This window comes from Jaculus jaculus, chromosome 8, assembly GCF_020740685.1.
Source record: "Jaculus jaculus isolate mJacJac1 chromosome 8, mJacJac1.mat.Y.cur, whole genome shotgun sequence".
In the NCBI taxonomy this organism is placed as follows: Eukaryota; Metazoa; Chordata; class Mammalia; order Rodentia; family Dipodidae; genus Jaculus; species Jaculus jaculus.
The window spans coordinates 23,004,240-23,028,113 of record NC_059109.1 but is presented as its reverse complement, the minus strand read 5'-3'; the positions used below and the strand labels follow the sequence as shown (position 1 = coordinate 23,028,113).

At 40.1% G+C, this 23,874-nt stretch overlaps 1 protein-coding gene across 1 annotated transcript in view; it reads right to left on the bottom strand.

Moving 5' to 3' along the window:
* B3gat2 (beta-1,3-glucuronyltransferase 2) overlaps nucleotides 1-23,874 on the bottom strand; it is a 79,652-nt gene that overhangs the window by 32,413 nt on the left and 23,365 nt on the right. Inside the window, exon 2 of the mRNA XM_004653058.2 lies at nucleotides 4,490-4,634. Coding sequence (XP_004653115.1) covers nucleotides 4,490-4,634 — 145 coding nt within the window. The remainder of the gene's footprint in view (nucleotides 1-4,489; nucleotides 4,635-23,874) is intronic.

Here is a 23,874-nt window from a genome sequence, read left to right as displayed (position 1 = left end):
AATACTCTCAGCTTCACACCTACTATCAACTTGATCCATTAAAGTTCTAGGTGGGACTGTTAAGTCTCCAAAAAGTAGAGGCCCTGACACCCCTGTTCTTTCCCTTCAGCCACTTGCTCCAGCTTTCCTGCATGAACCCTACCTTCTCAGTGCTTCCACATACCCATGCCTACCGGATTTTAGATAGGGAATTTTGATACCTGTTGGACATCTAGGGGGACAGTCTTAGTAAGCTACACATGAGAAACACTTTATCGCATCCCATGCTTTAAAAAACATTTGTATTTATTTATTCGCAAGCCGAAAGACAGGAGACAGAAAGAATGGGCATGCCAGAACCACCAGTTGCTGCAAATGAACTCTAGATACATGCACCACTTTGTGCATCTGGCTTTACATGGGTACTGGGGAACAGAATCTGGGTCATTAGGCTTTGCAGGCAAGCGCTTAACTGCTGAGCCATCTCTCCAGCCCCTGCATCTCATTTCTATCACCATGGGAAAAAATTCCACAAAGCTACAGTGACCCTAAGATACCACTTAACACACCTCTGCTTCTGTAGATGAAACAAGATTTAGAAGCCATACTTAGCCTGAGACTTGAGCCCAGACTGCATTGGTGTCTGTCTGTGCCATCTAACTTTTGGGGTGTGTTGTACCAAATCTAGGTGATTAGTGCCAAGACTGTGGTATGCCCAAATGGAGTTTTACCAGAACACAGTGTCTGCTTTATGTCATGAACTCAGCCGGGAATGTGCACATGTTCATTTAATTCTATGGAGCGTCAAGATCTCAACTGGGAATTGTGCATGAAATCACTGAATACAACATGTACAGTGCACAGCAGGCTGTTGCCTAGAGTTAATACTAAGGCACATGCAAATACTGAGAATCCAAAGTTCTGAACTTAAGCAAATCTTTACTTCTAGCTAGGCTTAAGATTACTGTGCTCAGTTTTTGTTTTTGTTTTTTTTTTCAAGCAACCATTCTTACTGACATTTCCCTGGAAGTGGCCCAAAAGAATCTGTCACTTGGAAGTAATTCCCTGCTCCCAAAGCAGGGCTAAGAACTGTGTGGACGGCTCCCTCTGGGCCAGTCAGCATACACGAGAGTTATTCTGGGAAGTGAAGCCTGAAGCTCAACCCTGGAGAAATGTTCTAGGGTCTCACTGGCTAGGCCGAGTGCAGTGCCTGTGCAGCAATGGCATGCTGCTGCCAGGGTTGCCCATAATGTCTTCTCGTCATCTCGTGGGATGTTAACTGAAGTAGCAATCTTTAGAAAGTCTTGAGAAAGTCTCTGCTGGAACAAATACACTGGTGGCTTCTGTCATGGACACTGCACCCGAGAGAATTTCAAAGCATTACTTCGTGATCCTGAGAACAATTTGTCAGCATCAGCGAAGGTCAATGTGGCAACAACGAGGAAGTCTGAGAATGACCCGAATGACACGAAGCATCACAGTTTAAGGTGTGATTGTCAAGTGAACTTGCAGTGATGGCCTATGACATGGCCTTATAGAAATACGTGTCAGGCTCTCAGGACTGCTGCTCCATGTGCTCAAACCCTTGACACAAGAGAGCGTGCAAACGTCTTTAAAACCTTTTTAACCTTATTTTTATTTATTTGAGAGAGAGAAAGAGGCAGAGAGAGAATGGGCATGCCAGGGCCTCCAGCCACTGTAAATGAACTCCAGATGCATGCACCCCCTTGTGCATCTGACTTACATGGGTCCTGGGAATCGAACCTGGGTCCTTGGGCTTTGCAGGTAAACATCTTGACCACTAAGCAATCTCTCCAGCCCTTTTCAAGTCTTCTTAATCAGCTTTGCAAGTGTAAGATACCCAAACTCCAGTATGGTTGTCTCATTCAACTATCACAGAGCATGTTGAACGCAATGCCCCTCTGGCTGTCTGTGTGGCCCCAGCTTCCTTCTCTCACTCTGGAGATTGTGGGGGAGAAGGGGAGGATGTGTATGTACATGTATTAACTTGACGGTGAGGTAGAATGCACTATTTGAACCAAAGTGCCTAATAGGCTTGCTCCTTCTATGGAGAATCAATGTGGTATGTGGACTCTAAACCAAACTTAGTGTTTTCAAGCATCAGAATTAAGGTTAAATTCTTCGAAACCAAATCACTATCTTGCCAGACAACTCATTCATGCTTTTAGACATCAAAAAACATAACAATAATTTACTGAAAACTAAGATGCAAAACAAAAAAGTGAAGAAAGCTTGGTGTGGCAAAAGTTTCCCTAAAGATGACATCTTATTGCTACTCTAAAGTAGGAATGGTGATACACAGATGACTCAGTGGTTAAGGCACTTGCCTGCAAAGCCTAAAGACCTGGGTTCAATTCCCCAGTACCCATTTAAAGCCAGATACACAAGGTGGCATATGCATGTGGAGTTTGCTTATAATGGCCAGAGGCCCTGGCACACCCATTCTGCCTTGCTTTCTCATAAGTAAATAAAAACAAGGTAGGAATACAAAGAAAGCAGCAAGTTCAAGCTTTATTATGATTGGCATGTTTTATTGTAATTTGAAAATATATTGAAATGCATAGGAAAATACAAACAGTGGCCATGCCATACAGAACATATTCCCATAGGATTTACCAACTAAAGCCCTTGAAAGTCTAGTCCATGGGAATCCCTAAGGCACAAACCCATGTGTCACTTGAATTTTAGAAATATTTGAAAGCAAATGTTGGGAAGCAATACAAATATTCAACAAGTTCAGTAGATACTTAACTCTCAAATGTTCTTACATTAGAATCAAGAAGAGTTATCCAAGTTCCTCTCACCTTGACATTCCCCATTCAAGGTGATGGGCAGAAGTGCTATGTGTGTGGAAACCTATCATGGGAATGTTGTTTTGAAACCAAGCTCTGGGAAGATGAGGGCTAAAGGCTGCTCTGGCAGGTGTGAGTCCTCACTTGTACTTCCCTGGACCTGGGTCTGCTTTTGCTCTAATCAAGGTGGGAAGCTAGGAAATGGAAGGGCGTGCCAGAGGACTCTGCTGGTCATCTTGCACAACTGCCTCATTTACCACAGGAAGACATGAAGTCTGAGAAAAGTGGAAGAATTTTCCACAATGGGCTCTAAGTTTTCTGCAGTAGAATATAACCACAGTCAAGCCAGGCATTTGATTTCTAAAGCTACATTACATTTGGCTTTCTATATTCAGAGCCATGGAACTAGACTGGACTAGAATGCTCTCTTTCAAGACCTACCAAGTAGATAGATCCTGCTTCTCCATCTGCCTCCAAAGGCTGAGACCCAGCTTAATGCTGGGGATTTTGGATTGAAAACCAAGTTATGGGAAGGTCAGGAGGTAGAGAGGGGCCTGAGAGGGGGCCCAGGGAAAGGACAGGGATCTAGACTGGGCTGTCCCAGGAGTCAGAGACCATAGAAAACTGTCCCAAAAATTATGTGGCAATCATTAAATGTTGAGCTAAATGTCTATCCCTTCCCATGATGCAGTGTGATAGACCTACCATCCTGGCTCCAATGCCTTCTCATGTTCTTTAAACTACCATGCTGCCCCCAACATCTCCTCACGTTCTTTAATCTTACTCCTTTGAAATAAAGGTGGTGAGTCCAGTTCAGAACAAAGTCTTCATGTCATCAGAATTCTAGGCAAAGATATTTTGACTGTGGCTGGGAAACACACACAAAAGATCTGGCAAGCAAAGCCTGACAGACAGCACTGGTAATGGATACCATCAATTCTGAACGCCTCATGCCTTCATCTTGTATGTTATAGATGTCACAGATTTGTTTCCTATAAAGCCTCATGTTTCAAACTCGATCCTTCCACAGCGACCACAAGCATCATCTTATAGGACCCACAGAAAATGAGTCACTTCACGATAAAGCAGCATTTTAGAACTTGTGGTCTACTACAGACCTAACTCAATTCAGATGGCTGTTCAGAAAATAAATACTTAAAAAAAACACAGTTATACCCAGAGTTAACAAGTGTTTGGAAACCACTAATCCAATTTTATATTTTAGTTCCTTAATAAATCAATAAAGAACTAAATTCATTGCTATGATTTAAAATGACTTGTCCATTTTAATTAATTCGTAAATTTAAAAACAAATAGGATATATTGTGATACATCAACCAGTCTTTCAGACAGAGGTAGCCAAAGGTTTTAGATATCAGACTGAAGAGAAGCAGTGATCATGCTTAATTACCACTAAATACCCGGTGCAAACCCAGTACCTGGCACCTAAGTGTTTGTTAGATGAAATGGTAGAGAGTAACAGCCATTGTCTAATCACTTCCAAAGCCAATTTCAACTTGAATTAGACAAAGAAAACCTCATTTAACCACTGAAATATGGCATCTGCTGAACATGGGAGAGAGCATCTGGGTTTTATTCAGTTTCTTCTTCTAAAGCTGCCTTTTTCGGTGCACAGAACTCCACGGAGCATCTAAGAACAGTCAGGAGAGACACAAGCACCCATCTATACTCCTCACCTGCCATGTCGATTGCAAAGGGTCTGTCAGCTCTCCAGCCTGTGTACCAGCCAACAACTTTGCCATTTTCCACCAAGGGACGTTCGTAGCGCCTCCCTCCGACCAAGCCCACTGGCCAGACAGAAACCTTGCGTGTGGATCGCATCTAAAAAAGAAGGGGAAAAGATGTACTGTAAGTTTTCTTAGAGTAAACTTTTGATTCACATGGGAGGAATGGGGGTGGCGGAGTACCACAGCTTTAAAGCTGAAGGTTTCCAAACAGAATCTGCTGCCCCAGTTCACTCCTGTTCTGCTTCTTTGGTGCCACTGGCTTTGTACTCTGTATTTAGTGGATGGTTCATGCCTGAAGAGAAATAAGCATACTTATTTGAAGATAACTTGTAACTGTCAGATGATTTCCATTTGTCCGAAAGTTGAATCGTTTAAGGAACACTTCATCTCTTCTGAAGTGAGAAGTTCAATTCCTCTTCAGTAAATTTCATGACCCAGCAAGTGTGAAAACGTCACTCAGAATGACTTCCTTCAAATTTTTCATTTTTGTCGATACATAGAAATCCTGACTGAGGACATGAATAATGGGGTCTATGTACAGAACAGACACCTGGCATCTTCCAGCATGACAAAAAGCAATACCCTAATAACACACCTGCCTTTTTGAGGGCAACTGGGCCTGCTAGAGAGGAGAGTTTCTTGTGCGCTGGTGGGCAAAGTGGGTCTTATGCCTGTGCATACATGTGTACACACACACACACACACACACACACACACACACACACACACGGTGGGGGGAGAGAGAAATACTGACTGAACACAACTCTCCACTTGATATTAGTTTCTGTACTCCCTAAGGGGAAATGCTTACAAGAAAGCTTGCTGATTTCAGGCACCATGTTTCGGTGGAAACCCCAACCCCGCCTTCTTCCAGTGTGCTTGATAGTATAGTTCAAATTAGCAAAAGACACCTTCTTCATAAGCAGATGCAAGCCAGGCTGCAGCCCACGTTGGCCACAAAAGAACAAGTCTTGTTTTTGAGCTAACAGAAGTCTGACCACCAATGTTCACCTTTATTTTCTGTAGCCCAGAAGTAGGTCACAGTTAGTTAAGCAATGGTTAAAATAATGACCACTGAAAATAGTAGATGGAGAGCTGTCTCTGGGTGAGGCTGCGGATGAAAAGAGACAGGGTAACAAAGGGTGGATGCTGCTCCGAAAGAGAGAAAGGATCAAAATCACAAGAGAGGCGATAAGATGGCTGGAATGATGGAGAAACAGAAAACGAAGAGTGAGCAAAACACGGGAGCAAACCTCCATTGCCCACTTCTTGGTCAGAGAGGGAAGCCACAGGTCAGCTGGGCAGTCTCTGGGAAGAAATGGAGTCCTAGCCGCAGAACAAGCTCACAGTTCCTTACATCTTTAAGTCTAGTTGGGAGATTTGGCGTGACAGTGACTCTATGTGTCATGGAAAAGAAATCCATTTTTTGACATTCCCTGTACCTCAGAGGACTTCAGGCAGGTGAGATCTTGGGGCCAGGGGACCACTGTTTAAGACTACAACACTTTGGAGGCCTGAAAACAGGGTATAATCACAAGTTTGAGTTTGGGGACCCCTGGGTACAGCCACTAACTAGGAGACAGTCATGCAAGGCAGTTGTGCAGAAAGGGGTGGGCTGGACACAGACATGCTGAGAAGTTGAGGAATCCAGAGGCAGTGTGTGTGAAAGGCAAGGTGGTCAGTGCACCTGCCCTTGTGACTAGGGGCACACCACATAACCAGCTCAAATGCCAACAGCTTTGAGCTGGTGCTCAGTGGGCCTCTTGGCTTCTCTGCCATGTGGGGTTTTGCTGGCAGCCCTGAGAACTCCCAAAGCTCATATTGATATGGAGTAACAGCAAGGTAGCTTTTTGTCTGATAGGCAGTTAGCCAGGAACTGGCTCACAGAAATTTGCTTGCCCTGGAAGGACTAGAACTCACATCTGACTCAGTCTAATCCAAGATGGCCACAAGCAACAACTCCTCAGAAACAGCTTTCTGCTTCTTCCTCAACTTTCCCTGGGCTTAGCCCCTGTGGGCTGGCCCTTCCTGAGTCAGCCTCTTGAGCCCATCAACCAATCAGATCCCTCCTTTATACACCTGAGGCTGGCAAGGAGGCTCATTCTAATTGGATGTCTGAGTCATATAACTAGAGCCACGGTGGGTGACTTTCTTACCCTTCTTTGCCCCATCTTAGCTTCAGCCCCTTTCCCTTTCTTTTTTTACCAGAGAAAAAGAGAGATGTGAGGGAGATTTTCTTGGTCTTCCCTTCTCTTTCCCAATCTGGTTGGAAGAGGGAGAATTTCTTTCTGCTTTCCTGCCTTGCTTTGGTTTGGCATTGTTATGGTTACAGCAATTTGTTTTTCTCCTCTCTGAATAGTACTGGGAACTAAGATCTCAAGAGGAAGCTGCCGGCTGAGAAGATGCCCACATAGAACTGGAAGAAAAGCTCATCTCATGAGATATCTAAATTACCACACTGTGTTCACTTCAGCAGCACATATACTAAAAATAAATTACAACACAGAAATGCATCAAACATGGAAAAACAAATCAACATTGCACTTCCAAAAGTTCATAACTACCTCAATAACCAAATCAAAGATATCAGAATTGGAATCCTGGACAACAAACATCAATTGACAAAAAGACTTTAGTCCAAACAAACAGATGAATGAAGAAAAGAAATCAATTCAGGACCTAGATCAGAAGTTCAGCAATATGGGTGAGAAATTTCGTGAAGAAATTGATATCTCAAAAACAATAACAACAATCAGAAGAGCTGGAAATGAAAACATAAATCAAGTCAAAAGGACAATGGAAAGCATTACTGACCTAAAAAATGACAACTAAGATTGAGGAACAAGTCAAGAAAATAATACATTCAAACATTAAAAAAAGGCAAAACAAAACAGGAATGTCTACAACTTTCAAGACCTCTGAGACATAATGAAGAGACAAAACCTCAAGTCTATGGAGGAGATGCTAGGGAGACAGATTGGTAATGGGGGGGATGTTGGGGACAGAGCTTGGTGAGGAAGCATTTGCTTCTCAAACATGAAGGCCTGAGTTCCATCTCCCATACCCAAACAGAAATGCTGGGTGCAGAGACATGTGCTTATAATCCCAGCACTGGGCAGGCAGAGAGAGGAGGATCCTGGTGGTTGGCTAGGCAGCCTGTTAGCCACACATGTACAAATACACAAATATAAATACATGCAGAAAAGGATATAACAGGTAGAAGAAAGAGCTGAGAAACAAACTAAATGCATAGAAAAAAAATACAATTATACCAGGAACATGCCCAAATCTAGGAGGGGAAAAAAAAAAAACTAAACATCTAAGAACAAGGGGAATTTAAAACCTCAATTAGACATAGCCAGAAAAAAACCTCAAGGGACACGTGATAGTCACAGTACTAAGACTATAGAGCAAAGAAACAAAACTAAAAGTGGCAAGAGAAAGAGAAAAGCAAACTCACAAAACCCAGTTCATCGTAAGAACTGCAGAGCTTGCAGCAGAAGCCCCAGCTGCAGGAAAGCAGAGAATGATGTACTGCAAGTCCTGAAGGGAAACAACTGCTCATCAAGACATCTAACAAGTTATCTTTTAAAATGGATGAACAAACTAAGACCTTCCCAGGTAAGCACACTCTAAAGCAATTCATAAAAACTAAGCCAGCACTACAGAAGACTCCTGAACAAATTATACACACAGAGGAGGAAGAAAGTCACCAACATGAGCTCTTAGGAAATAATAAATTTCATGAAAATGACAGCAAACCAAATGAGAAGTGGGAAAGAATTAATCATGTCTAACTTAGTAAAACAGAAAAAAAAAATCTTAAAATGAATAGGAAGAAAAGCAAGTGCAATATTGAAGTAGCCAGAACAGCATCTGTAGAGGACTCAGCAGATCTATCTTCATAAGCAACCCTAAATTTAACTGTCCTGTTAAAAGATACAAGTCAGCTGATTGGACTAAAATTTTTGAATGTTTTTCCTTTCTGCAAGAAACATGATCACTGGTAGTGCTATATACAAACTGAGAGTTCAAGGGTGGGAAATGATATTCCAGACAAGCAGATACTGAGAACAAAGAGGAAAGTGACAATGAAAAACAGGGGCTTAGGAGATGGGTTGGTGAATAAAGCTTTCACTGCTCAAACAAGAGTACCTGAATGAGATCCCCAAACGCTATGTTAAAAAAAAAAAAAAAAAAAGCTAGATACCACGGAGGGTCTCTGAAATCCCAGCACGCTGACACTGACAGCAAGAGAGGAAGCAAACAAAGGAGAAATTCTCAGAAGTTCATAGCAAGTGTAGAAGAAAATACAGCAGAGCGAGAACCCAGAGCAAGAAACCCTGCCTCAAGTGAGATGAAGAGGCAAGGACCATCCTGAAAGTTGTCTCTAAGCTCCACACATGTGCTGAGGATGGACACACCCACACTTACACACACATGAACATGCACACACAAAACTGACAAAAAATTTAAAATAAGAAAAATTTAAAAAACAGAATGTGATAAACTGACAAAGTAGATTTCAAGGCAACATTTGTCAGAAGAGATCAAGAGAACACCACATTAGTAAAAGAAACAAACCATTAAAGTTATACTAGTTATGAATATAAGTAACAAACACTGGTACAAACTGCTGCAATACAAGGACCACTGGACATAAAAGGGCAAATGTAACAGTAAGTAACAGTGAGTGACGTCATTAACCTACTCTCACCAATAGGTAGGTCATTCAGAAAAAAAAAAAATAATGCTAGTGAGGATTGTCCCCACTGGAATGGGGGCAGGGATGAGGAAAAAGAGGGTACCAACACATGATGTATCCATATGAAACATCTTGTTAATAATAATAATAATAATAATAATAATAACAATAATAATAATAAACATTAAAATGTCAGAATTAAACTATCATAGATCAAGTGGACTTAATAGACATCTGCTGAATATTCTATAATAATTATAAGATGCAGGCTCATCTCAGTATACTATGAAATTTTCTCTAAAAGAGAATACATGTTAGGCTGTAAAGCAAATTTTAACAACTAAAAATAACTGAAGTGATTGATCAAATAATAATGTAGTAAAACTAAAAATAGCAAGAAAAACTAAAGAAACTATAATGATACATGGAGATTAAATAATACACTCTTGAATAATCTCAGTGAATCACTGTGAAAACCAGGGAGGAAATTAAAATTCTTAGAATGAAATGAAAATGAAAGCCTAGCTTATCAGAACAGCAAAGAAATTTCTAAAAGGAAAGTTTATAGTTAACTTACAATAAAAAAATTAAAATGACTGAAAAGATTGCTCAGTGGTTAAAGATTCTTACTTTCAATGCTGATGGACCAGGTTCAATTGCTCAGTACCCATATAAAGCCAGAAACATACAAGAGCACATGCATCTATGTATCTGGACTTTGCTTGCAGTGGCAGAAGGCTCTGGCTTGCTAGCTGTCTCTCTCTTTAGTAAGCAAATAAAAAAAATCAAAGAGAATGCAAATAACTTAATAATGTACCCTAATATCTGACAGAAAACAAAAAGAAACCAAATCTAAAATCAGTACATGGAAAGAAATAACAAAAATCAGGGTAGAGGCCAGGCATGATTGTTCATACCTTTAATCCTAGCACTCAGGAGGCAGAGGTAAGAGGATTGCCACTCTGAGACTACATACTGAATTCCAGGTCAGCCTGGGCTAGAGAAAGATTTTACCTTGAAAGAAAGAAAGAAAGAAAGAAAGAGAGAGAGAGAGAGAGAGAGGGAGGGAGGGAGGGAGGGAGGGAGGGAGGGAGGGAGGGAGGGAGGGAGGGAGGAAGGAAGGAAGGAAGGAAGGAAGGAAAGAAGGAAGGAAGAAAGAAAATGAAGATCAGGATAGAAATTAATTAAATAGATACTAAAAGAACAACATTAAAAATCAACAAAACACAGATTTTATTCTTTGAAAACATTAAAAAATAAAGGGAACATTAGCCAAACTAAACAAAAGAGAGAAAGAGCCAAACAATTACAGATTTTAAAGGGGAGGTATTACCTTGATACCCAGACAGATGAGGACACAACCAAAAGAATATTAGAAACCAATGAACTGAGAGCCACTGTTCTATCAAATATTTGCAAATTTAATTCAACAACAATATTAAAAAGATCAGACACCATGACCACTCCAGGAATTCAAGGATGGTACAAATTTGAGCTCAATAAAGATAATTAATTGGTAAATAAATTCAGAGACAGAAATAACATGATCATCTCATTAAACGCAGGAAAGGCCTTTGACAAAATTCAACATCTCTTCATGATAAAAGCCCAGAAGAATATAGGAAAAGGGGACATACATCAGCATAAAAAAGGATATATATGACAAACCTAGAAGTAACATTATGCTAAATGGGGAGCAACTTAAAGTACTCCATTTAACATCTGAAATAAGAAAAGGGTATTCACTCTACCCACTTTTAATCTATATAGTGCTTTTATTCTTAACTAGAGCAATAAAGCAAGAAAGAAATTCAATGGATACAAATTTAAATGGAAGAAGTCAAAGATTTTCTATTTGAAAATGACATGATCCTATATTTAAAAAGGTCCTGAAAACTCCATCCCAAAATTCTTAGATTTGATAAACATCTTTAGCTAAGTAAGCAAAATATAAAATTAACATAAAATCTGTATGTTTTATGAATATCAATAACTTTCCAACAAAGAAGTTAGGATACAATCTCAGATCTCATTCAAAATAGTCTCAAAAATACCTGCTAATAAACCAAATAGGGTGGTATAGGCCATTAATCCTAGAACTTGGGAGGCTGAGTTACAAAGATGACTGTGAATTAAAGGCCAGCTTTGGACTACAGAGTGAGTTTCAGGTTAGCCCGAGCTCCTACCTAAAAAAAAAAAAAAGAACAAACAAAAACCCCTGCAAATAAATTGAGGTGGTGAAAGCCTTCTAAACTAAAAAGTTTAAGATACTGAAAAAGGTGAAGAAAATGACAGAAAAGGGAAATGCCTTCCATGGCCATAGATTTATAGAATATTGTGAAAATGGATATATGACCAAAGCAATATATATATTCAACATAATTCCCATCAATGTTCCAGCGAAGTAGAAAAAGTAATAGTTGAATTAATATGGGAAACACAGAAGTCTTCAATAGCCAAACCAACCACAGTTAGAAAGGAAATGTGAGTATTATCAAAATATCAGAGCTGTTGTGACAAAGCCAGTGTGGTGCCAGTACAAAAAGAGACATGTTGGGCTGGATAGAAGGCTTAGTGCTTCAGGTGCTTGACTGCAAAGCCTAAGGATACATGTTCAACTCCCCACTTTCCAGATACAAAAGGTGACTCAAGCACGCAAGGTTGCACATGAGCACAAGGGGGTGCACATGTCTGGAATTCGACCACAGTGGCTGGAAGCCCTGGCATGTCAATTCTCTTTCTCTCTCTCTCACTCACAAAAAATTCCAAAGAAACCAAAAAAACAAACAAACAAACAAACAAAAAAAAAACCCCCAAAACACAGACATGTTGACCACTGGAATGGAGGGTCATAAATAAATACTCATAGCCTCTCATTCACCCAATGTTTGAGAAAGATGTCAAAACATATTGGGGGAGGAAATTTCTTCAAAAAATGATGCTGAGAAAACTAGATCATGTCAAGAAATGCCAAAAGGCCTTTGACAAAATCCATTATCTTTTCATGATAAAATTCCTGGAAAGACTTAAGGATGAAATTAGATCCATATCTCTCACCCTGCTTAAAAATTATTCTAAATATGGCAAAACCTTCACATAGAAATTAGAATTCTGGAACTACTAAACAAAGAAAAAAAATAGGCAAACAATTTCAAGTTATAGGCATGAAGCAATGCTCAGGAAATAACAGTAAGAACTGACAGATGGGATTACAGGACATTAAAATTTCCACTGTAAAGGTAACATCAACATGGTTAGGAGACAGTCTAGGATGGGATAAAAATTTTGTCAATTATACATCAACCAAGGGACTAATATGTATAAATCTCAAAAAATTAAACATCAGCTGGGTGTGGTGGTGCACACCTTTAATCCCAGCACTTGGGAGGCAGAGGTAGGAGGATTACTGTGAGTTCGAGGCCACCCTGAGACTACACAGTGACAAAAAAAAAATGAACTTCAAAAAAATCATGCAATCAATCATGGGTCAATGAACTGAACAGCAAGTTCTCAAAGACAAATCTACATATAAAAGGCCAAAAAAAATACATTCTTACCCATGAGGAAAATGAAAATCAAAACTATACTGAGATTCTGTCTCTCTCCAGTCACAGTGGCTAGCAACAAGGAAAAAATGCTGAGGAAAATAATGGCCTGTATACACAATTGGAGAGAATTTAAATTATTATAGTCACCAGAGAAATCAAATATAAGTGCTCATTTGAAAAACTAAAAACAAGTTTGGAATGTTGGCACATGCATGCCTTTAATCCCAGCACTGAGAGGCAGAAGTCAGAGGATCACTGTGAGTTTGAGACTATTCTGTAACTACAGAGTGAATTTCCGGTCAGCCTGGGCTAGAATGAGACTCTGCCTTGAAAAGCAAACAAAAACAAAACGAAAAAAAAAAAAATCCCCTAAAAACAGACCTGCTATACTGCTTGCTACTCCTGCATATATATATATGTATATATGTGTGTGTGTGTGTGTGTGTATGTATATACACATACACATACATACATACATACATACATACATACATACATACATACATATATATATATATATATATGAATGTAAAAACAGAACTAAGTTCAGTATACCACAGAAATACTTATTCACTCATGTTTCTTGTGGCACTATTCTCAATAGCCAAGATATGAAATCAGTTTATATGTCTATCAACAGATGAATGGACAAAGATAATGTGGTATGGAGACACTCTAGAGTTCTGTTTAGCAAACAAGTAAAAAATAAAGGGACTGAGGTAATGGCTCAGCAGCTAATGGCACTTGATGGCTAGCCTGCCAGCCTGAGTTTGATTCCACATCACTCACATCCAGCCAGACGCAAAGCGGTGCACAAATCTGTGATGTCAGTGTGCCTGTAGCAATGGGAAGTGGAGTCAGGAGAATCTGAAAGCTCATGGGCCAGCTAGACTGTTGCACATGCAGCAGCCAAACAAGAGAGTGCCTTTTCATTTTTTTTTTTTTCTTCTCTATTTGAGCGAGACAAAGAGAGAGCGGGAGAGAGACAGAATTGGCATGCCAGGGCCTCAGGCATAGCAATTGAACTCCACCTAGTGGGCCTACACAACCTTGCTCTTGTCTCACCTTTGTGAGTCTGGCTTATGTGGGATCTGCAGAATTGAATATGGGTCCTTAGGCTTTGTCGACAAGCGCCTTAACCACTAAGCAATCTCTCCAGCCCAAGAGAGGTTCTGTTTTAAAAAGAAGATGGGAGGAAAGTACAAACACCCCAATGTTGTTCTCCCATGCATCCATACATATATACACATATCCACTCATATCATACACATAGACAAAAAAGGAGCAAAATGTTTCAATAAGCCAAACTCACAAATACCATCTAGATTTAAAAAAAAAAAACATGGAGCTAGAAATATGCCTCAGGAGGTAAAGTGCTTATTGCATAAGTATGAAGACCTGAGTTGATCCCCAGTACCCACAAAAAATTATAGCGATGGTTATGTGTACCTGTAGCACTGGGGAGAAAGAAATGGGAAAATGTTCAGGGCTTGCTGGCTAGCTAGTCTAGCTGAATGAGTGAGCTTCTAGGTTCAGTGAGAGACTTAGTCATATAAATAAGATGGAGCTGAGCATGATGGCACACACCTTTTATCCCAGCATTCAGGAGGCAGAGGTAGGAGGATCACTGAGTTTGAGCCCAGTGTGGGACTACAGAGTGAGTTCCAGGTAAGCTTGGCCTAAGGTGAAACCCTACCTTGGAAAAAAAAAAAAAAGTAAAATAAAATAAGGTGGAGAGTAGTGAATGAGGTACCTGGCATTGATCTCTGGCCTCCACATTCAAATATACATACACACAAGCATGTACACACATACATATGAACATGCCTACGTATGTGTATACATACCACAACATACAGACAATGTTTTTAAAATATAAATATATATATAAAATATAAATATATATGATGTGAAAGATGAGCAACTATTTATGGAGAGGAAGGGAACAAGTGAGAGGAAGTGAAAGAAGGGAGGAGAATGAGAAATAAGTTTGAATAAAGTATAATGACATACATGTTTAAAAATATTAGGGAACCCATTAGCTTGTATGCTAATTTCTAAAATTTATCAAAAATAAACAAAAATGATAAATGACCATGAGGGCTGGAGAGATGGCATAGTGGCTAAGGCATTTGTCTGCAAAGCCTAACAAGCCAGGCTCCATTCCCCAGTACCCATGTAAAGCTGGATGCACAAGGTGGCACATGCATCTGGAGTTAGTTTTCTGGCTGGAGGCCCTGGTGTGCCTATTCTCTCTCTCTCCCTGACTCCCCTCTCTCTCTCCTCTACCTCTCTGCTTGCAAGTGAATAAAAATATTTCAAAAAGTAAAAATGACTATGAATTAAACAATATTTTTTATTAAAAAAAAGAAAAGTGGCATACTAGGACAGATTTTCAAATACAATTGGAATGCAAGTCATGCTCCTGAAGAGTGAAAGTAATTAGAAACTTCCACTAGCCAAGCATACCAATTATATTTATTATTAACAACCCACCTTATTTCCAAAAAGACAATTGGAGGGTGTAAAGCATTCCAGGCAATGAAAGCCTCAATTGCATTGTTCTCCCTCAAATGTGAAATCACTATTTTTATAGTTTCTGTTACTTTTTCAATAAATCACCTACAATTGCCTTGTGCTAGCTCATATCAACTTTCATAATTTTTTAAAGTTCTACTGAGGTTTCACTAACTACAACAAAGTGTACAGGCTTTTGGTAGAAGTAATATAGCTCAAAATGATACCTATGGATGATGATCCATTTTCAGCTTGCTTTGATGTGTGGTATGAATGCCTGATGGTGTTCTTTCTTTCTCTTTCTTCTTACTGTGTTTGAATATCTATTTGTTCTCAATGTATTGTACTGTCCTGGTACAAGTGAAATGCCTTTGCATCTGTGCCAAAATAATAAGTTGCACAAGTACATGTGGGTTTATTTCCAGATTATGTGTTTGGATCCACTGTCTGTTTGGCATCCTTGAGGCCTGTACCTCACTGGTTGGATATACTATGTGCTTATTACATTTTCTCTGAGGGCTGGATATTGAAGGAGATGTGGTAACTATAGGAATATAGGCAATGTGGCAGGTTGTTCCTAGGTACGTTATATTTTTGAAAAGATTGTCTCTTAAATAGATTATATATCTATATCTATTATATCTATCTATCTACCTACCTACCTACCTACCTACCTATATTGGTTTATCAAGGTAGGGTTTCACTCTAGTCCAGGCTGACCTGAAATTCACTATATAGTCTCAGGGTGGCCTCGAACTCACGGTGATCTTCCTACCTCTGCCTCCCGAGTGCTGGGATTAAAGGTGTGCACCACCACGCCCAGCAGATAAAATATTTTAAAAGATGCAGATATGCAGAAGCTCTTTCTGCCTGCACAGCGCTCAGGTACTGGGTGCGGAAGGCTCTGTTCAGAAGAGGACACTCACCCCTGACATACATGGCCACATTTCAAAGAAAAATAACACATCTTTTGACAGAATTCCTTCACTCCCCCCTTGGGAACTATCCCTTATTCTGTGTCCATTTTACCCAATCTATGTTCTTTAAGGATTCCTTGGTGGCAGCTTTGCTCACAAGGGAAAAACATGTTACATCTACCGTTACATATTAAACCTATAAGATACTCTTACATAACTAAAATATTTTCTGTGCTTAAAAGCTTTCAGGTGCCTGGCATGAGTTCCAATCTAAAACAAATAAAGCCACCAGCACTAGGGGGAAGAAATTCACATTCTTACATGAGTTATGATATTACAAACAGATTTGGCCCCCACGGGTACTCTCTTATTTATTCAATACAAACATAATGTTCTGCCAGGTATTCCTCCTAGCATGACCTTCAGTTAAACAGACAGGGCTTGCACAGCCATGCTAACCAGCTAATCTCCGTGGCCAGACTAATTCTCACACACTCAGTGGCCACAAAGGACACATAATCTACAATTCTGTCATCTCTACACTCCTCTAGGCAAATGCCATCCACACTACCCCACAGCTAGTTGTCTTGTTTACCACACTCGCATCTCTTCTAGTAAAGGAAGCTGTGGGCTACTTCCTGTGTAACGCACGCTCACTCTGGTCAATATTCAGTACTCCTACGTGTTGGCATCCAGCTCTCCTTTCTTTTTCTTTCTTTCAGCTGTAAGCTGTGTCTCTTTGGTCTCTCCTGAGGCAATGGCTATCAGCCAGCTCCAAGGACTGAACACCTCAGAGGTCTGCATGCCTATGATTCTCAGAATGCCCGCACAGTGAAACAGATACCCTTAGCTTCCTGGACATGCCATCGGTCAACATCTTGCTTGTTTCCAAAGCAAAATGGATAAAGTTCTTAATTTTCTGAAAATTCAAATGCTACAGGCATTTCAGAGAGGAGGATTCCAAAAACAGTGTGACACTCTGTATGCTATTCCTTAAATTCACATACTCAGGGACAGAAACACAAACAAAAGCCACAATATCCAGTGGGACCCAGTGAAATAAAGACAAAGAACAAGTCAGTGAAACTATGATGAAATGAGAGAAATAAGGGTCGTTTCTAATCTAATTGTCTATTAGCATCTAACATTCCTCACACAACACAATGCATCTCCACTTCTTTGGAACAAGCTGTTGCTTTTTTCTTCCTCATGCATATATCCGACTTCACTATATTTTGCTTCAACTCATTACTCAACTCAGTGCTATTTATTCCGATAGTGTCCTTTCCATAATGCTATGTTTTGGAACTTTTTGTCCATTTTGATTTACACATTATACTATTTTCACATCATGAACTTTTGATATGGATAGAAAAGTTATTTTGAGGATCTAAAAATTCCAGAATGTAAAAATGTCCTTAAGGTTATATTCTCAACTCTTCTCCTACTTTACTAGGTAGAAGCCTGATGCCAACATTTCTTCTATGCTCCCTTGTTATTGTAATAAATATATATCACATATGTAATGTGTGCTCAGTGCTACACTAGGCTCTGAGCAAGGAAACCAGTCTTGGCCTCACAGGATCAAAATTCTAACAGAGAAAAGGCAATTATATGAACAAATAATCATAAAGTCATCCATGTAGTTATTGTTTTCTGGTAATGACTAAAAACCAAAGAGAAATGAGTCATAAATGAGAGACTGATGCAAAAAAATTGATCGGAACCAGGAACTATTCAGACTTCCTTGAGGACATGAGCAGGTATCATTGAAGATTTGACTACATTAAAAAATTTTCCTTACTATGATTTGTATGCATGGGCATTGTGTTCATGTGTGTGCATGTGGCCATGTGTGTGGAGGCTAGGGAACAATTTTCAGGTTGGTCCTCACTGTATACGTCATTTGAGGCAGGGTTTCTTTCTCTGGATTCTCGCACTGTTATTTTTTGCTGTACTTGGTGCTTTCTGTCTCCTCTCATCTCACTGTCACATCAGGGTGCTGGGATTACAGAACCAGCCACTGCTCCAGGCTTTTAGGTGGGGTCTGTGGCTCAAACTTGGGTACTCTAGCTTGAGCAATGAGACTTTTATCCACTGAGCCATCTCCCCAGCCCTGACTAAATTTGTGACTACATTTTTTTTTTTTTTCCCCAGGAAGAAATGAACTAAAAGGCCAGGCTCTTGAAAGGAATAATTCACTGTGTTTCTACTGCATTCCTTTATTCAAGACCCATTTCAGATGAAAGGCTTTGGCATCCCATTCTCACCACTGGAGTAAGAATCTGTAGATTAGCCAGTGGAGGCTAGATGGCTGCATGGGTGAATAGGCCAGAGTTGGAGGTATCATTACGAACTCTGGAATTCAGTGTAGAAAGAGGTGGCTACAGGTAGATACTGATAAATGTGTGCATCCATGTATCCTTGCTTTGTGAGCTGAGGGACTAGAAGTAATGACACCCTAGTAGTAATGAGCATAATCAGTACACAGAGCTTATTGTCACACCATTTTCCAAGAGGAACCTAAGATACTTGGAGATATGGCTGGTTTTAGGCCTGGGTCAGAAAATATGCTATATGACTCGGGGGTGCCTTGTAGAGCCTGAAAGCCAGAAAGTGTCCAAAATTGAAAACAAAGCCCTAAAACTAAATCACCCACCAGGGGACTGGAGATATGGGTCAGCAGTTAAGGTGCTTGCCTGCAAAGCTTTATAACCGGGGTTCAATTTCCCAGCACCTACATAAAGTCAGATGCACAAAGTGACACATGCATCTGGTGTTCATTTGTAGCAGCTAGGATAGTTGTTTGAGCACTATGATGGGAAATATATCCAGTGAGCCTGGGGCAGCTTACAGTGCCAGAAGGTAAGACAGCACACAACAACCAAACCAACCAAACTAAAGCACAAAGCAAAGCCCCATTGTCTATCTGGATTTCCATGTTGTTCTCTTTCCACATTATGAACTTTTGAGGCACATGAGTAAATTACTAAAGCTCTATTCCAAAAACGGATCCCAATGGCTAACAGTGGAACAGCTGACAACTTAATGAACAATGATGTGCCCTTGAAAAGTTATGAGAATGACACTTTAATGTGTAGCAAAACATTAGTCAAATTCCAGCACAGGGGCATCTTACAATATACTGACCCAAACTATCAAGTTTGTCAAATACTAAGAAAACCTGAATTGTCACAACCAAGAGGAGCTGGAAGAGTCCAGATAATGACACACAATGTGGGGTCATGGAACAGAAGAGTGTTCTGGAACTTCTGAATGAAGAGCAAACTGTAGTTAGTAATATGTCAGTAAATGCAACACAAGTTCCTTTCTAAAGTTAATAATAAGGGAAACTGAGTGCAGAATATATGGAAACTCTGTAGTATGTTCTCCATTTTTTTTAATAAACCAAAGACCATTTTAAAAAATAAAATCAATACTTAAAAAAACCTATTTCATAAGTGCCAGAGGAATCATTCTCTCTACTTACCTGTCAGGTATAATTTACTTTGTACTCATGTCAATTTTTCATTCACTTTCTGCCTGTGGATTGAATGTAAAATATCTCCTACAGGCTTATGTGTTTGAACATTTGGTCTTCAGCCAGTGGAGCTATTTGGGAAAATGGTGGAACCTTTAAGAGGTAGTTTTTTTTTGCTGGAGGAAGCGGGTCACTGAGACAGGCCTTGAGGTTTTAGAGCCTGGCTCCACGTCCTGTTCATTTTCCGCTTCCTGGATGGCTGAAATGTGACCATCCAGCCTGCTATGCCTAGAATGGACTACATCCCTGCAAAACGTAAGCCAAACTGAACACTTTCTTTCCTTTCTGGTCAGGTACTTGTTCACCCCAGTGAGACAATAACTGATACACGTTCTACACTCTTACTTAGGATGCAGACTAGAAATTAAAAGTCAGAGCCTGCAACCATCCAGGACCCTGAAGGAAGGAAAGTTTGATGTGGCCTGTCGAGGTATTTTAAGTTGAGAGGTGTCGGCAGTGCTATGGTGCTTGCCTATAATCCCAGCAGTCTGGGGATGGAGGTGAAAGGATGATGAGTTCAAGGGCAGCTGGGACTACATAGCAAGATCTTGTCAAGCAAGCAGAAGATAGGAAGAAGGGAGGAAGTGAGAAAAGGAAGGAGGCACAGAGAGGATGGGGAAGGGAGGGAGGGAGAGAGGAAAAATTTAGAGTCATTAAAATTCCAATTTGGGACTTTTCAAAAATGTGGCAAACGGGGCTAGTCTTTCATATGGCAACAGTGCCCCGGCATGTCCCTCTTCTATTTGCCCAGTCCCCCACCGTTTCCCATCCCTGCCTCAGCATCGAATTGGCAAGCCAGTCACCATCATTACCAACCAGCCTATGCTGCTACAAGTGGAGGAAATGGCAAAACAGACCAAATGAGCAATGTTTCAGGAGTGTGGGGAGGTGACATTGTTGAATGTGATGGTTTTAATGCATGTCCCCCATAGTCTCAGAGATTTTTTTTTAAGGTTAAACTTCCTACTTGTTTCCAGTAGGCAGACCCCTTGCTGGAGGACGTATGTCACTGGGGGCAGATCTTGAGTCCAGCTCTACAGGTGTGTAGACAGCCAGTTTGAACTTTGGCTGTTTGTGCTCTCTGCTATTCATCTATGGATGTTAGCCAGCTTCTTTTAACGGGATAGAACTTCCCCCAGGAATCTGTAAGCCTGAAATGAACTCTTTCCTCCCATAAACTGCTTCTGGCCCAGATGCTTGTTCCAGCAACAATGAGATGGTAACTGCAACATTGCATGTATGGAAATGAGGACTGTTTCAATATATTAAAAATACACGGTATGTATATAAAATAGCATCAGAAATTAGTCAGAATATGAATGAGGAGAAATATGTAGACAAAGGATATGATGAACAATATTAATAAGTGAAAAATTCCATGCTAGGGCTCAGTGATTAAGAATCCTGCCTAGAGCTGGAGAGATGGCTTAGTGGTTAAGCGCTTGCCTGGGAAGCCTAAGGACCCTGGTTCAAGGCTCGATTCCCCAGGACCCACGTTAGCCAGATGCACAAGGGGGCGCACGCGTCTGGAGTTCCTTTGCAGTGGCTGGAGGCCCTGGCGCGCCCATTCTCTCTCTCTCTCTCTATCTCTTTCTCTCTGTCAGTTGCTCTCAAATAAATAAATAAAAATAAACAAAAAATTATTAAAAAAAGAAACTTGCCTGCAAAGCCTAGTGACCCCAGTTTCATCCCCTAGTACTCACATAAAGCCAGATGCACAAAGTGGTACGTGTGTCTGGAGTCCATTTGTAGTGGCTGGAGGCCCCGGTATGTCCATTCTCTCTGTCTGCCTCTTTTCTATCACTCTGCTTGCAAGTAAATTTTAAGAAATGTTAAAAAATTAATTCAACATGGTATCATGTGAAAGTAAAAGCTAAAATTCATACATCTTATAAATTTATAAAGAAAATATAGGAGAAAATCTATGAAGTCTTAGGGTAGATAAATTCTTTCTATAGAACATAAGTAATATAAACTATAACATTTTCACAAGTTGGACTTTATCAAAACAAATTTGATACTTTCCAAAAGATGTTTTGAAATACAACTTAAAAAAGCAAGCCAAAGATTAGAAGACAATATTCTCAAGAATATACTTGACAAATGGCAAGCATTTGGAACACACACTTTATAGCTTAATTTGAAAAAAGGCATACATATCTACAATTACAGCACTCATTTATTGAAGACAGGAAAAGTATAGAAAGATGAGTCAGTCTAGGCTACATGGCAAGTTCTAGGCCAGCCTGGGCTACATAGTGAGACATCTAAAAGAAACAATTTTTTTGGGGGGGGTTCAAAGTAGGGTCTCGCTCTAGCCCAGGCTGTCCTCAAACTCACTGCAATTCTTCTACCTTTGCCTCCTGAGTGCTAGGATTAAAGGTGTGCACTGCCACACCTGGCTTAAAGAAACAAATTTTTTAAAATGAGCAAAAGATTTGAAAATACATTAATTTTATCAAAGATATATGACTAGCCAGTTACCCCCAAGAAAGATGTGATGTGTCATTCATTGTTATGGAAAAGAAAATTAAAACCGTAGTAAGATACCATCACTAAGCTACAAGCATGACAAAAACAAACACGGATGACACCGAGAGTTGATAGGGAGGTGGAAAACTGTGTCTCATTGGTCGGAAGTTTAAAAAAAACTGCAATTATGTTGGAAATGGAAATTTGGCAGCTCAATATAAAGTTAAAGAGCATATTAACCTTCTGAAACATTGCTACACAAGGAAAGGAGAATGAAAAACAGGTATCTGCTCAAAAACTTGAACCTAAATGTTCACAACAGCTTTCTTTATGATACCCACAATCTGGAAGCAGCCCAAGTGTACATCAATTTTCAAACAGATAAACAAGTTGTGATATATACATCCAACTCAGCAATAAAAGGATGAATCTCAAAAATATAACCCTTGGTAAACGGAGCTAGACAAACTGCTATGTCTTTTTATTTATTTATTTTTTATTTGTTTTTTCGAGGTAGGGTCTCACTGTAGCCCAGGCAGACCTGGAATTCACTATGGAGTCTCAGGGTGGCCTTGAACTCATGGTGGTCCTCCTACGTCTGCTTCCCAAGTGCTGGGATTAAAGGCATGTGCCACCATGCCAGGCTTTGCTATGTCTTTTTATAATTCTACTTACATGAAGTTATAGAACAGTCAAGCCATCTACTCTCAGAGAAAGCTGTAAGTGATGAACACTATCATAGGGTGACAGTTTCGGAGACTTAGGAACTTGCTACAAGGAAACAAGCAATACATTTAAAATAAGCACCTTTTGGGCACATTACACCTCAATAAAAAATAATTTAAAACAAGACCAAGTAAGTAGGAGTTTTCAATATGAACTTATAATTGGAAGGCCTAGAGAAAATTATTACTTCAGTAGCAATGAGACCCTTAACACCCAAACCTTTCTTGGTTTATAAACAGTTTTCTCCACCCAGAGAAACCAGGACTCCTTGACAAAGTGGCCAATTTCAGGTGTGGCACTGGGAAACTACAAGACAAGCTCAGAATATCGTGTTTAAAGAAAAAGAAAGCAAATCAATCAATTAAAAGTAAATATGGACAGTTGGTGGATACAGAGTAGGTCTGAAGAGTTCCTGGACATCCCATGAATAATCTGAGGATGAAAAGGAATATCATTAAGGGACGGAAACACGCTGCATGGGTGGGGACCATGGATCCCCAGCCTACAGCTATAAGGTGTGTGAGTAAAGTAACTCTTTGGGGCTGAAAGGTGATGTGAGGTAAAATAGTCACAATGTCTCAAAGTATCACCCCATGGGTCAGCAACCAATGACATTAGGAAAATGTGCTTTCACAATGAGTGTTTTGCAGTCACTCCCTTGACCAAGTAGCAAACGTGGAATTGCCAGGGGAAAGATGCATGACCAGTATGGGAAGCCTTGCTGGACGCAGAAGGAGCATGACAGATCATTTCTGTGGTGTCCTTGCTAAAAGGTTAGGTATTAACATAGCTATGAGGAAAAAAAAGTGACTCCTAGGGCAACTAAATCGTATAATGTAGGGGTATGTGTGTATACAAATTGTAAATCATGAAGAATTTAAATTTCTATTTTCCAAATGGTTTCTAGG